The following is a 14860-nucleotide window of genomic DNA, read 5'->3' as shown; positions in this document are numbered from 1 at the left end:
TTTTTTTTTTTACTAGCAAAATAATTATCAAGGGAACTTGTCAAAGGTTACAACAAGTAAGAGGGGAAGGGGAGGAAAATCCAATCAAAATTGGACAAACATCTAACGAGCCAAGTCCGAAACACCTTAGGGCCACAAAAGCTTTTCTATTTGGTTCTATTGCATGCATGGACTCTTTCGGACAAGTGTCGTCAACTAAAATTTCTATGCAGACTTAAATATAAACTATGTTAATACCTAATTAATCTAAACATTAGCGTAATCATTATGAAACAAAACTGAATTTTAATGTTGGACAAGGATTAGATACATGAGGTTAATTTTTTTTTTTTTTGGATGAGAAATTTTTTTTGGGAAAATGACGGCCAATGACGTGTTTTGATAATTAATACCCGCCAAGGACATTTTCAACATTAACAAATGTTCTCAGCATGTCCTTGAAGGGTATTAATGATCAAAACACGTCCTGGGCCATCATTTTCCCATTTTTTTTAATAAATCTTTGAAAATGATTACAAAGATTTAACGGATCAAGGTCATACTGATGAAACGCCACCTGAGAACTAAACCGAAAGGAAGGCAATGAGACAACCAAAACACCACAAAAAAAATAAAATCTGAAACATTCGGTGAAAAAACCCAAACAACCATAACAGCCTATGACCAAAAGAAAAAAACCTGAAGCTCAAGGGAGCAAACCGAAACCAAGATTACAACCCAAATCCGTCAAACCTAGATATTAAAAAACCAGAGAGAGAGGCACCATCCTCGAAATCAACTTCTTCCTCCAAAACAAACTCTTCCCTCCAAGTCATCTAGAACATGTATTATTTTCTTAAATTCTTCCTCTTGCATTTTGACAATTTTTCTTAAAATATAATTTCTCCCCCCTCTAACTGAACACATGAGGTTAAATTAATGAGCATTTGGGTCAACAAATTGGGGTGATGCTGTAGAAAGTTCGATTTTAATAGTAATTGTTAATGTGTCCTTGTATTGGAAGATAGTTGGATACGTGTACACTTTTTTATAGGCCGGTCAAACATTGTGAATAATGTAGTGAAAAAAACACCATAACGGTGAGAAATATGTCAGAAGACACTGTCCAAAAAATAACAGAAAGTTAGTTTTTTCAGTTCTTTGTGAGGGAGGTGGATTACGGGGCCTCTCTCTCTCTTTATTTTTTTGATCAGCATGGGGCCTCTCTCTCTCTCTAACTAGAAGACTTCTCTCTCTAAAGAGTAAAGACCTCTACCTATAAGTAAGGCACCCCACCTTTCTTGTACCCAGTATCCAAATCCCAACTTTTCTCTCTTGTTATTGCTTCTCTTTTTCCAAGCTCTGATTTGCTTCACCTTTTACAAAGACAACACATTTCTCATACACCTTCCAGTTCCAGCCATGGTTGCTGCTGGAAAACTCTCAGTGGTCGTAATGGTACTAGTAGCCACCATTTCCAACTCTGTTTCTGCAGATCCGGATATGCTCCAAGACGTCTGTGTTGCTGATCTCAATAATGGTAATTATTTTGTCCATAAAGCAATGCTATAAACACATCTTAATTTAAAACAAAACTCCGGATATTTTTAAACATATCTAACGGTTTTGGGCACAGTTGTATCCTTAATTGTGTTTTAAATGTATATTCCTAGATTTTTTGTTGTCAAAAACCCGTTTCCCTTTTTTGCTCGTACTAATGGTTCAAAAGCTTTATCGAATTTGTGTGTGTTTGCGAATAGTGTTTCGATTTCGACCCGAATTTTTTGAGGATTAATTACTATGCATGCCCATAATTTTCTTCCCTTAAACTACCCATAATCCATTGTGGTATAAGGAAATAAACTTTGGTTGGAGAGTCTGGGACACACAATTGATTTGGAGATCCACATAAATCAAATTTATGGGGCGTTTATGGGTTCCAAATTATAGGATCGTAGCATTTTTCTTCAGCAAAAGTATTTGTTGTACAATTGTTTTTGTATTGTAGCATAATACACTTTATGATGGGATGATTATGGTCGAATGCAACAATAAGTTTGAAGTTATTTTGTCCTTTCTTCGAGTAACTAAAATGCCGATGTACTTATGTCTTATCTATCAAATTAAAAAATATTGGTAATTTAAAATCACTTTAGATTTTGTGTAAATCAAACTCTGATATTTAAAATTATAAGAGACTAACATACTAATATTTAAAATTTACATGAGACTAACATACTAATTATATTGAAAATAGTTAAAATTATAACTAAGTACTGATATCGGATAAGTCTAATTAAATTAGTATGTGTGTGCCCGAAGCCGATGTTAGCTCCACTACAGTTCCGTCACTTTCCGTTGGTATTATTTGTTTATGGTATTCCTCTTTGTCCACAAGGAATCCTTTTTCTCAATCTATTTCATTTTGGTGTAACAGTACCTAATATTACTCTACCTTATTGCTGATTCACAGCTGTGAAGATGAATGGTTTTGCCTGCAAGACAAACTTCAGCGCATTAGATTTCTTCTTTGCCGGTCTAGCAACGCCACAGCCCACCAACAATACGCTGGGTTCAATCGTGACTCTAGCTAGCGTGTTTCAAGTTCCTGGCCTCAACACCCTAGGTGTCTCCATGAATCGCATCGACTTTGCCCCCGGTGGCCTTAACCCGCCCCACGAGCACCCACGCGCCACCGAGATATTGTTCGTTCTCTACGGAGAATTGGAAGCTCACTTCATTACCACAGCCAATGTGCTTGTTTCTGTGACCCTCAAACAGGGTGAGATATTTACTTTCCCTAAGGGTTTGGTTCACTTCGAAACTAATATTGGGAAAGAACCGGCCGCCACTATCTCTGGGTTTAACAGCCAGAATCCAGGCCGCGAGGACATTCCCACCTCGTTGTTTGCCGCCACACCCCCGGTGCCGGATAGTGTGTTAAGTAAGACTTTCCAGATATCATATCAAGAGGTTGATGCAATCAAGTCAAAGATTGCTAGATAGTTCTAGAAGTGCTTTGTGATCTGGGGTTGGTATGTTAGTTTTCTTGTTTTTCTTCGTGTTGTTGAATAAGATTCATGGTTTTAAGAAAAGAAATAGTGGGTTGAAAAGTGAATCGATGTTTTCTTTGAGTCCATTTACCTATGTATTCGGTTTTGCTTCTTGTGTTTACCGAGAAATAATAAGATTGTTTTAAATAACAATAGTATCTAAATACGTATCGATGATAGTAGTGTATCAACCAACATTGGATTATAATGCCTATAATTAATATAGGCACAATAAGCCACTTGAATTCTAACATTATAAGTTTTTTGTGCATGTTTCTATAGTTATTGACTTCGAAATGGTTGGATGTGAATGTCAACTTCATTTTTGTTTTTTTGATCTCACACTAAGCAAGTTGCAACATTTATTTTGAAACGGCAAAAATTTATTGGAAACTCGACAAATGATACATCGAGAAAGCAAAAAGAGGGGCAAACCACTCGTTTCATAATGTTGATACATGAAGAGAGAGAGAAAGACACAAGATAAATCCATCCAACAAAAAGTTGAATGGAACCCAAAACACCTCAACCTACACATCAACAACTCTCAAACTGATATCCACCTAAACCCACAACACACAATTAAAGATACAAGAACACTAGAACACCATCGTAGATAGATAGATCACCGAAATGCCTTGAATTTGACCATGCAATCTGACTTTTCAAGCTCCCCTGAAGCAACAATATTCCCCATCCTTCATCTATGTTTCATGGATTTGGGTACGTAGCATCGGTGTGAGTATGTGCTTAGGTCATGTCAAATTCGTCTGCATTTTGTTACGTAAGAGATTCATAGAATACACAGACACAATAATATTATATTTCCTCTAAATTTTTGGAATACAATATTGGTGCTCACAAGATAGTAAGAAATTTTGTGCATAATATGAGGTTTTGATACACAGATATGTGGTAAGCTCCAAATCATTAAGTAAGCTCTCTAGACGATGTGCAAAGACTCGCCCTCTGTCTCATACCCTCCTACAAGTGTCGAGTGTCCTATACAGATACTTCACAAAGCATCCTTACAAGATAATTCCTTGCGCCCTGTTTGTTAATTACCAAATTAAACGGCCAGATATAGTATGAAACCCAAATATGACAATTCTGCTGCACCAATATCCGGAGTTTGTTTGTATGCATTTTCAAACTCGGGTGTATTATCCCGGGCCAAAACTTATCCACCAAAACTATTTATGGCCAGTTTTCCCCCTTTTCGAAATTTTGGACCCTCTATATCTGATTTCTATGGACGACGATAATGTCATTATTAATTATGAAATTGCCACCAATATTTAAGAAAATTGTCATTATCCATATACCCTTACTCAAAACAAACAATGTGTACGTAGTCAGTCAGTCCTCCTATATAATAACCTCCCCTCCTAGAGTATCCAGGCACCACCTACTGTGTCTCCATACACCTCCAAAACTCTAACGTGAAAAACTGCATGGATTGTAGCATAAAATATATATATAGCTCCAAAATTTATCTATTTTCAGGATTAGAAAATCAACTTGGGTGACTGCTTGCAACCTTAATGTGTGTTGCAATAAGAATACCCCAAGCGTAGGGCTAGGTCGATTGAAAGCATAGTAATACCCAGAAGTCTGGGGTCGAATCCACAAGGAGCGCATCCATAACTTGTCTCAGAGATTAGCTTGTAGAGAGTTTTAGCGTTAGGACCGCCAACCGATCTTTGGCGTTTAGACGGCCAACTTGAAAGATTTAGTTAATTGGCTACTTAACCTAACTACGGCTTTTTGACTGGAGATTAAACTAAAGGCTAGGTTTAGGGATAATCAACACCCATAACCCGAGGATAAGCTCGACTCTTCTCTTTTCAACAAAGGTGTGTAACCTGGCTAGAGCTCTTTTAATTCATTTCGACAAACACAAAGAGGGACATAGCTCTAGGTATCAAATGTGGCAAGAAGATTAACCCTTGCCTACATTTGATCAAAGAGAGTAACACCTCAAAGTTTTGATACATAAAATCGGTCCTTGCCATGTTTAAGCGAGAAAACAGGGGTTTTTGAGAGGAGAACGAGCCATACCCCTGGTTACGGGATGTTAATCATCCCATAACCTAACCTTGCTACACTACTCACACATAATGAAAGGAGAAGTGAAATGGATTAGGATTCGGATGAGAGAACACGAAATCATGCTGAAAACAGAAATAAAAACTAGATTAATAAGGATCCCGAAGGAACTCACAACATTAATGAAAGCAATCACCCTCCAAATCCCCCAATCAATGCTCAATTAATGAGAGAAAAAAGAGTTGGTGAGAAGAGGCGGTAGAGAGAGAAAGAGCTGATGTCCAAATAACATAACATAACCCTAAAAACGTGCAAATGGGCATTTATAGCACCCCTTTAAAGTTACAAAAGAAAAAGAAAAAGAAAACAAAAAATCTGCAGAAACTGGGGACTCCTACCGGTAGGCATTGATCTCCTACCGGTAGGCATTGATCTCCTACCGGTAGAAGGACTTCGAGCAAAAAAGAGATACTGAACAATCTGGTTTCCTACCGGTAGGCATTGATCTCCTACCGGTAGAACTTGGATGGTGCAAATTTGTGAACTCCCTGGACAGGCGTTGAACCGGTAGAGAAGGCCCTCCTACCGGTAGGAATGGGTTTATATCGGTAGGCATTGATATCCTACCGGTAGAACTTCCTTTTCTGGCGAGTTTTTATCAGCTTCTTCTGGGCTTCTCCAAACTCTCCGGGGCTTCGACACAGCTCCTCCGGACTCCGCTATTGCTCCATTTAGACCTCACGGGTCCCCGATTCACGATGGGATAAATTCATGGTGTACAATCCGCCTTATTAACGAAAAGAACCTGTAAACACCAAAAACGCACCTTTCGCGCAATATCATTAAAAAACATAGAGTTATGCGCGCGCGCGTGCCAAAAATGAGCGAGATAAGCCCGAATATAACCACAATTGTGGGCTTATCACACCCCTCTACTTGAACTTTGCTAGTCCCTAGCAAAAGATGTACACTACGAATGCAACTACCAAATCTCCCCAACGAAACAAGGTACGAAACATATGCTTGAACTTCAAAGTAGCAAGAATCAAACTAATTAATTTTTCTTTTTAAAAAAAAGGGTGCAACACTCATCTCACAAACAGGCCATGAACCATATTCAACAAATCTCATTCAAGTGAACCACGTGAGGGGGAAAGCACGACCGAGTTCCAATTCCAGCACTCACAAAGGTATCACTCAAAAACTCTTAAGCTTGAACGAAGCAACCGTTATGCAAAACATATCCCATGATCAGATACCAAAGGCTAATGCGATAACTGGAGCAAAAGAGTTACGCGCACAAACAAAGAAACGCTCGAAAGAGAATTGCAGCTATATATGCAAAGATTATTGAAATTCAAGACAAGACATAACTAAAGTAATAAAAGATTCTGACCATGCATTGCAAAAAGCACACCGGTGCACCTGAAATCAACTAAGGGCTTCTTGGCTTATAACAAGTTACGGGAAACGAAAAACAGATAAAACAAAGTGATTCCTGACCTATGCTAGCCTGGTAAATTACCCAACGACCGGAACCACAGCCTAGACTACCTAAACCACCAAACACCAAACCAAACAAAAATAAAGAAAGGAAAATAAACGACTGACCCAATAAACGAGGACTTGACTCAACCACCGACTCGACAAAAGCTAATTCTATCACTCGCATCCTCCAACACATTCATACACTACCACCATCACTAAGCTCCCGGGCCAAAGGTGCGCTCCAAGACCATCGGATCATACTGCTGCTCCAACTCACGGATCTCATCCTCATTAAGCTCATCCTCCGGGTACTCCGGGCTACGATGCTCCCCAATAGCACAATCCGTTGCTAACTCCGCTGGGGGCTCGTACCTCCTCCTCGATTGTTCGGCCATCTGCTCATAGTAAAAATTTGCCTTGTGATCCGCCCTCCTTTGGTCCTCCTGAATTTCAGCCGCACAACACAATAGCTTAGTTAGGAGCTTCTTTAAAGTTGACCCTTTCTTCTGAGGAACGGAACCTGAAAGGGCTTGGGAAAGGCCGGCTTGAGGAACTGCTTGGCCATGCACTTGGGCTTGGGCTTGGGCGAGGGCACGGGCTTCACGAGCCCTTATCACATTCGTCTTGCTTTTATGCTCCGAAGTAGCGTTGATAATGCCCGGCGAGCTAGGGTCAAGCTTTTGGTTGTCGAGGCGGAGACCATTGGCGAGGCAAAACTGGGTGATCATTGCAGGAAATGGGAAATTCAACCCCTTCTTGTATGAATACTTGAATTGCACCAATTGATCAAAAATCCATTTGTCATAGTCCATGGTCTCAACCGGATTCATAAACACATACAGCAATTCAAGTTCCAAATCTCCCGGTGTCTTCTCCGTCCCACGGGGATAAAGGTTGTAATGCAGGACCTTGTTCATGGTCCTATACTCATCTTTCAAATCACCTCCTGCTTCTCCAACAACACCCCCCTCAAACACTTCGGCGTAAACTACATTCATATCAATATCCTCCTCATCAGGTCGAGGATACGTGATGGTCTCAGCCTCCGATGGTTCATAACCCAGGTATTCAGCAATGGTATCCGGGGTTATTATCATGTCAACACCGCTAACTGTGGTCTCAATTTCTGAATTCTCAATATCATATTTCATACGTGAAAAGAAATCAACAACCCAGTTCTTAACATAGCCCTTAACCTCCTTAAAGAAATGCTGCATACCTTTTGCCCGGATGATGCTGATGTACCTATTCTCCGCCAAGCTATGCTCGCAAACTTGCCGCTCGCATGTAACTTTTCGCCCCTTAAGGGTGGCCACCCACTCGATGTGTTTCTTCCTCTCTCCCTCCTCTTTTCTTTTCTTTTTGCGTTCCTCCCCTTGCTCTTTCGATGGCCCACTGTCCCTCTTCCGCGTACCCATATCAACTCTCTTCCTGGTTCTATCCCGCGAATGCATTACATTCGACATGGCAAAAGACAGAAATTTTTGAATCTAGGGCTAGGGAGTTTGAGAAATTGGGGTTTACAGGACTGGGGAGGGACGATTATGAAGGATTAGGGAGGAGAGAAGATGGGAAAATGGAATTTGGGGTGTTAACTTGGTGGGTTTCTTGGGAAAATTTCGAGTGGAGAGCGAGAGAGTTACCTGAGTGTGTGTAGTGGAGAAATGTGGATCCACGAGCTTGAAATTGGGGAAAGGGTTTGGGATTTATGAAGATTGGTGAAGTTTTGGTGGGATTTGGAAAGATTAGGGGTGGATTTCCATGGGTTTTGTAGAGGAGGAGAGGGAGAGAGTTGGTAACCGTCGGTTGGGAAGAGGAGGGAGAGGAGGAGTTTGGGTTTTGAGAATGAGGGAATGGGTTTAAAACAAAAAAAATGAACCGACGGGCCCCCTTAAACTTTTTCTGGACGTCAGTTGACCTACCGGTAGGCACTGATCCCCTACCGGTAGAAAAACTGTTGAGTCATCTGATGGCCCTTTTGCTTGCTGTTTGTACCAGTAGGCTCGACCTCCCTATCGGTAGAAAATCTAGAAATCTGAAAGTTGCAGATTGACTCCCCAAAGCAATTCTCCACCTCCAATTATCACCAACCACACCCAAAATCAAAAAGTGCAACCCCGAACACCCTTCCAACAACCGGTTTCCTAAGCTCATCAAAAGAATTGGACTCGGACACAGCTCAAATATGGATCAAAAGTGACAATATGTGGTTTATTTACAGAAACAATGCCTTGAATCATTTTTCAAACATACCTTAGTCTCCTTTGCAATGCATAACCGGAATACAAAAATACCAAAGTATGAACAAGAGAAGATGAAATCCTACTCTAAGGGTACGATAAACAAAAGAAACATGGGATACGACAAAAATGAATCTCCACTCTACATACTCAACCGACTCAAATGCACTTAAAGATTTGTTCCACACGGTTCATGGCATGTTAACAAGATGAGTTGCACAAATTTCAAGAGATGCATTCACACCGATGTCCTTGCTACATATGAAACCAAAACGAGCATATGCTAAGTAACTTAGAACAAGGGGAGATTTTGCAAAAAAAAAAAAAAAAAATAAAAAAATTAAAATTCTATGCAATAGCAATTTAAAAGGAAATGCAAGAATAATTCCCCCCTACTTGAAAGGAGCAGTGCCCTTGATGCACAAAGACGGAAAATAAGTGGAGGGAGGACAAAAATGTACCGACGGGGGGGAATGTCAACCACCCAATACCTCGACCAAGTTGGAGGATTTGTCGTCATTGTCACCGTTCGTCATTGGAACCACTTCTAAGGTCCACTCTTTCGGCCCCGCCTGTAGAACCATAACTAGTCGCACAGAGCCATCGCCGGAGGTTTCTTGGTCTTACAACTGCGACACGTAGTCGCACCCATGCTTAGGGCTCCTGAATGCCTCACTCACCCTGGCTTTTAGACCCAAACTACCAAGGCTGGTGCGGTAGCATGTTACCTTGCAAAAGACTGAAGAACCAACTATCTAATAGGAGACAAATGGCATTAGTACTGCCGGCTCGTGGTAGCCCGGCACAAAAAATTATTATGCCCAAGTATGTAAACCGCCGAATTGTCACGTGATTAAACGGGTACTACTTTTCTCCCCGTGGTTCGCGTAAGGTGTCGCAAAGCAAAATAGACAACACCCTAGGCGAAACACAGGTGGTTATACCGGACCACAAAAGATTTGCCCTTACTAACCGGAGCTGGGAACACGAGCCTTGTTTGAATAGCGGCGTGCGAAGCTATAAACCCAAGTCAATGATGGGTACCTCCAAAAAGGCCGGGCCTTCCAAACAATTAAGTCCAGAAGTACGCAAAAGCTCCCCATGAAAACATTTTTCCGAAAATGTCAAACCAATGGATCATCCACATAAATCGGAGCGATCAAATCCTCCATTATTTCATTACTTGCAAAATTTTCCAGAAACGGCTTAAGTCTTTGGCCGTTAACCTTGAAAATATTTCCATTCGAAGGGTTCACAACTTCAATTGCCCATGGGGGAAAATGGTTTGTACAACATAAGGACCAACCCAACGGGACCGCAACTTGCCCGGAAAAAGATGATGTTTTGAATTGTAAAGAACTTTTTGACCGACGTCAAAATTTTTCTGTTGGATGTTCTTATCATGGAAATCCTTCACCTTAGATTTGTAAATGTTCGTATTATCGTATGCATCCCTCCGGATTTCTTCCAATTCATTAAGTTGGAGTTTGCGTTGCGCGCCAGTGGCGGGCAATTGAAAATTTAAAGCTTTGATGGCCCGATAGGCCTTAAACTCCAACTCCACCGGAAGGTGGCATGCCTTACCGTATACAAGCCAATAAGGCGAAGCGCCTAAAACAGTCTTAAATGCGGTATGATATGCCCATAAGGCATCGGTCAAACGGAGTGACCAATCCTTGCGATTTGGATTAACGGTTTTCTCCAGAATGTGTTTTACCCCACGGTTTGCAAGCTCGGCTTGGCCATTGGTCTGAGGGTGGTATGCGGTGGAAACCTTGTGCGTGATCCCATATTTCTTCATGAGCGCTTCAAAAGGCCGATTGCAGAAATGAGAGCCTTGATCACTTATAATGGCTTTTGGTGTGCCAAATTGGGACAAAATGTTCTCCTTGAGAAATTCCAGCACCACCTTGTGATCGCTGGTCTTGGTCGGGATGGCCTCTACCCATTTAGAAACATAGTCTACCGCGAGGAGAATGTAGAGAAAACCAAACGACATGGGGAATGGCCCCATGAAATCAATTCCCCAGCAATCAAACACTTCAACGATAAGGATATTAGTGAGGAGCATCATATTCCTCCGAGTCACCGCACCCAATTTCTGACAAGCTTCACAAGTTCGACAAAAGGAATACGCATCCTTGTGAAATGTTGACCAGTAAAAGCCACATTGTAGAACCTTGGCAATGGTCTTGGTATGGGAAAAATGGCCACCGCACTCCTTGGAATGGCAAAACTGCAAGATCCCTTGTTGATCCTCCTTCGGAACACAACGCTGGAAATGAGGTCCGGGCAAAATTTAAAAAGATAAGGGTCATCAAAACCGAATCTTTTCACTTCTATGAGAAATCGCTTCCTATCTTGTGCACTCCATTGGCTAGGAAGTTGCCCGGTTATAAGGTAGTTGACAATATCGGCGTACCAAGGGCTAGTAGAAACAGCAAACAGTTGCTCATCGGGAAATGTGTCGACAATTGGGAGATTGGCCTTACGGTCCTCAAACTCAAGCCGAGACAAGTGGTCGGCTACCACATTCTCTACGCCTTTCTTATCTTTGATAGTGAGATTAAATTCCTGGAGCAACAAGATCCAACGGATTAACCAAGCCTTTGCATCCTGCTTTGCAAAAAGGTACTTGAGGGCCGCATGATCAGTGAAAACTGTGATAGGAGTTCCCACCAAGTATGATCGAAATTTGTCCAAAGCGAATACGACTGCGAGCAACTCCTTTTCAGTAGTTGAGTAGTTCATTTGTGCATCATTCAGTGTTTTGCTCGCATAGGAAATGACATAAGGATGCTTATCCTTCCTCTGACCAAGAACGGCTCCCACAGCATAATCACTTGCATCGCACATCAATTCAAACGGGAGTTCCCAATCCGGAGTTTGCACGATTGGAAGAGAAGTAAGGCTCGACTTCAGTTTCTGAAAAGCCTCATTGCAAGCGCTGGTCCATTCAAAAGGAGCATCTTTAGAGATAAGATGAAAAAAGGGACGTGATATGGCGGAGAAATCCTTAATGAACCGCCTGTAAAAACCTGCATGGCCTAGGAAAGAGCGAATGTCCTTTACACACTTGGGCGTTGGAAGATTAGCAATCAAGTCGATTTTCACTTTGTCCACCCCTATGCCTTTTTGTGATACGATATGCCCCAAGACGATGCCCTGTGTAACCATGAAATGACATTTCTCCCAATTCAGCATAAGATTTTTCTCACATCTCTCCAACACTTTTTCCAAATTCAATAAACAATCCTCAAAAGAGTCCCCGAAGACCGAGAAATTATCCATGAAGACCTCAACAATGCGCTCCACCATATCACTGAATATACCTAACATACATCGGGCGAAAGTGCCCGGAGCATTGCACAACCCAAATGGCATTCGCCTATACACAAACGTCCCGTAGGGGCAAGTGAAAGTAGTCTTTTCCTGATCATCCAGAGAGACTGCGACGTGGTTGTACCCCAAATAGCCATCGAGAAAGCAATAGAAAGCATGACCGGCAACACGCTCGAGGATTTGATCAATAAACGGGAGAGGGAAATGATCCTTGCGAGTGCATGAGTTGAGCTTCCTGTAGTCAATGCAAACTCGCCAACTGGTGGAGACCTGAGTGGGCACTAATTCATTATCGGCATTGGCTACCACCGTGACTCCAGATTTCTTCGGAACAACTTGTATCGGGCTAACCCATTTGCTATCAGTGATAGGGTATATGATGCTGACGTCTAACAACTTCAAGACCTCTGCTTTGACCACCTCTTTCATAATGGGATTTAAACGGCGTTGGGGTTGGCGGGAAGGTTTGAGGTCATCCTCAAGATAAATATGGTGAGTGCATAAGGAAGGATAAATTCCTTGAATATTAGCAATAGACCATCCAATAGCTACGCGACGCCGCTTTAATACCTCCAAGAGTCGTGATTCTTGATGCTCATTCAATGAAGAAGAAATCACCACGGGAAAAGTGGCATCGGGCCCAAAGAAAGCATAATTGAGAGTATCGGGCAAAACCTTTAACTCAAGCTTTGGAAATTGCACACTTGAAGGGAGACTCTTGCCTGCTAAAGGTGGTAGCGCTTCAAATTTTGGGGACCAAACATCTGTCTCACACACATCTTCCATGTCAAGCAAAGAATACAAGTACTCCACCCCCGGTGAGTCTAGAAATGTCTCATCTTCAGCGGTAAGGCAAACTTCCAACGGATCCTTGTATAAGAAAGTATCGACGTGCTCTTGGACCAAAGAATTGATAAGATTGACTTCATGAACACACTCGTCATCCCCCATTTGGCTTTCGATATTAAACACATTCACATCCATCCTCATGTTGCCGAAAGTGAGGTTTAGCAAATCGCTTCGGCAATGGATAATGGCATTGGAAGTGGCCAGGAATGGATGCCCAAGAATGACCGGAGTCGACATTGACACTTGCGAGGAGGGCACAGGGCATGTATCCAACACGATAAAATCCACTGGATAGATAAAGTTATCCACTTGCATGAGTACATCCTCCACCATCCCGCGTGGGACATGAATGCTTCTATCGGCCAATTGAAGGGTCACCGATGTTGGCCTCATCTCCCCCAACCCAAGTTGCTCATAAACGGCATATGGAAGCAAGTTCACACTAGCCCCCAAATCAAGGAGAGCTTTCTCGATCTTTGTACCTCCGATTGTGATGGAAATGGTAGGGCACCCCGGATCTTTATACTTCGGAACCACGTTGGTTTGAATAATAGAACTCACTTGCTCTGTCAACAACACCCTCTTGTGAACATTTAACTTACGCTTTTGGGTGCATAAGTCGTTAAGAAATTTGGCATAGGTAGAGATTTGCTTGACTGCATCCACCAACAGAATGTTGATCCTCACTTGCTTAAAAAGCTCATAGATCTCAGAGTTGGTGTTGGCATGGGCCGGAGCTTTCAAACGTTGGGGAAACGGGGCCGGAATTTGAGGAACGGGAGCCTTGGGTTCTTCTTCCTGAGATTTGTCGGATGCTCACCAACGGGAGAAGGCTCCGAGGTTGGTGAGTCAATAGGAGGATCCGGAGCTTGCAGGACACTTGGTGTTACGGGAGGCTTGATGGGCTTGGGAAGAATGGCCTTATCAATCTCCTTACCACTCCGCAATGTTGTAATGGACTTGGCTTGCTCGGGACTAAGCACCGAAGAGCTCGCCACATAATTGGTTCCTTGCGGATTTGCTTAGGGTTGAGTCGGAAGTTTCCCCTTTTCTTGTTGGAGAATTCCCACCGTATTAGTCAACTTCACCATTTGATTCTTGATTTCCCCGAGTGTTTGAGTGGTTTGCTCATTGAGGGATGTTTGGCTTTGCATGAAAGATGACATAATCTCCTCCAAGGACCGCTTTTGAGGTTGGAATTGATTTGGCCCTTGCGGAGGTCCTGGCGGTGCAAACCCCGGGGGTTGTTGATGTTGGGAAAATCTCGGCGCTCCTTGAGATTGAGAAGGCCGGAAAGCTTGGTGTTGTTGAGGTGGTGGAACTTGTGGCGGTCCGGGAGTTTGAGAATCGCTCCACCGGAAATTAGGATGCATCTTCCACCCCGGATTGAAAGTTTGAGAATAAGGGTCAAACCGTTGATTAACGGCGTTGACCTTTGATGGGCCGGTTCCTTGGAGAATATCCTTGACGGCAGGGAGCATCTGACAATCCCTCGTAGCATGACCTGCAACTTCACATAAAACACAAATGTCTTCCGCCTTGGCCACAGAGGCCACCCCAGCAACTTTATTAAGTTGTAAAGTTTCAATTTGGCAGGAAAGCTGGGCGACCTTGTCAGCTAGCTCATTTTGCTCATTTAATTGAAATTTACCGGAATTGCTCGGAGCCGGATTAAACACATTCTTTTCAGAGGGGTCTGAGCAATCCCAGTTTTGATTTTTTTCCGCTAATTCCTCAAAATAGTCCCACGCCGCTTCAGGGGTTTTTGCCATAACTCCACCAGCACACATGCTATCCATAAGGTGTCGAGTACTTTGAAAGCATCCCTTTAACAAGTACTCGACCTTTTGAAAAGTCGGT

General features: G+C 42.4%; 1 protein-coding gene across 1 annotated transcript; it reads left to right on the top strand.

Moving 5' to 3' along the window:
- Positions 1–1230: 1230 nt before the first annotated feature.
- On the top strand, positions 1231–3182 carry LOC131307772 (nectarin-1-like). Its single transcript, XM_058334453.1, has 2 exons — positions 1231–1519; positions 2453–3182. The coding sequence occupies exons 1-2, from the start codon at positions 1402–1404 to the stop codon at positions 2983–2985; spliced, it is 651 nt and encodes a 216-aa protein (XP_058190436.1). The 5' UTR covers positions 1231–1401; the 3' UTR covers positions 2986–3182.
- The last annotated feature ends 11678 nt before the right edge of the window (positions 3183–14860 follow it).

The sequence above is a fragment of the Rhododendron vialii genome, chromosome 11a (genome assembly GCF_030253575.1).
Source record: "Rhododendron vialii isolate Sample 1 chromosome 11a, ASM3025357v1".
Lineage (NCBI taxonomy): Eukaryota > Viridiplantae > Streptophyta > Magnoliopsida > Ericales > Ericaceae > Rhododendron > Rhododendron vialii.
This window is presented reverse-complemented; position numbering and strand designations above follow the sequence as displayed.

Excerpts from the sequence above, each read along its gene's own strand:
- LOC131307772 (XM_058334453.1), top strand. The coding sequence starts at position 1,402 with ATGGTTGCTGCTGGAAAACTCTCAGTGGTCGTAATGGTACTAGTAGCC. Across the intron at positions 1,520-2,452 it reads TGTTGCTGATCTCAATAATG|CTGTGAAGATGAATGGTTTT; the intron begins GTAATTATTTTG and ends GCTGATTCACAG.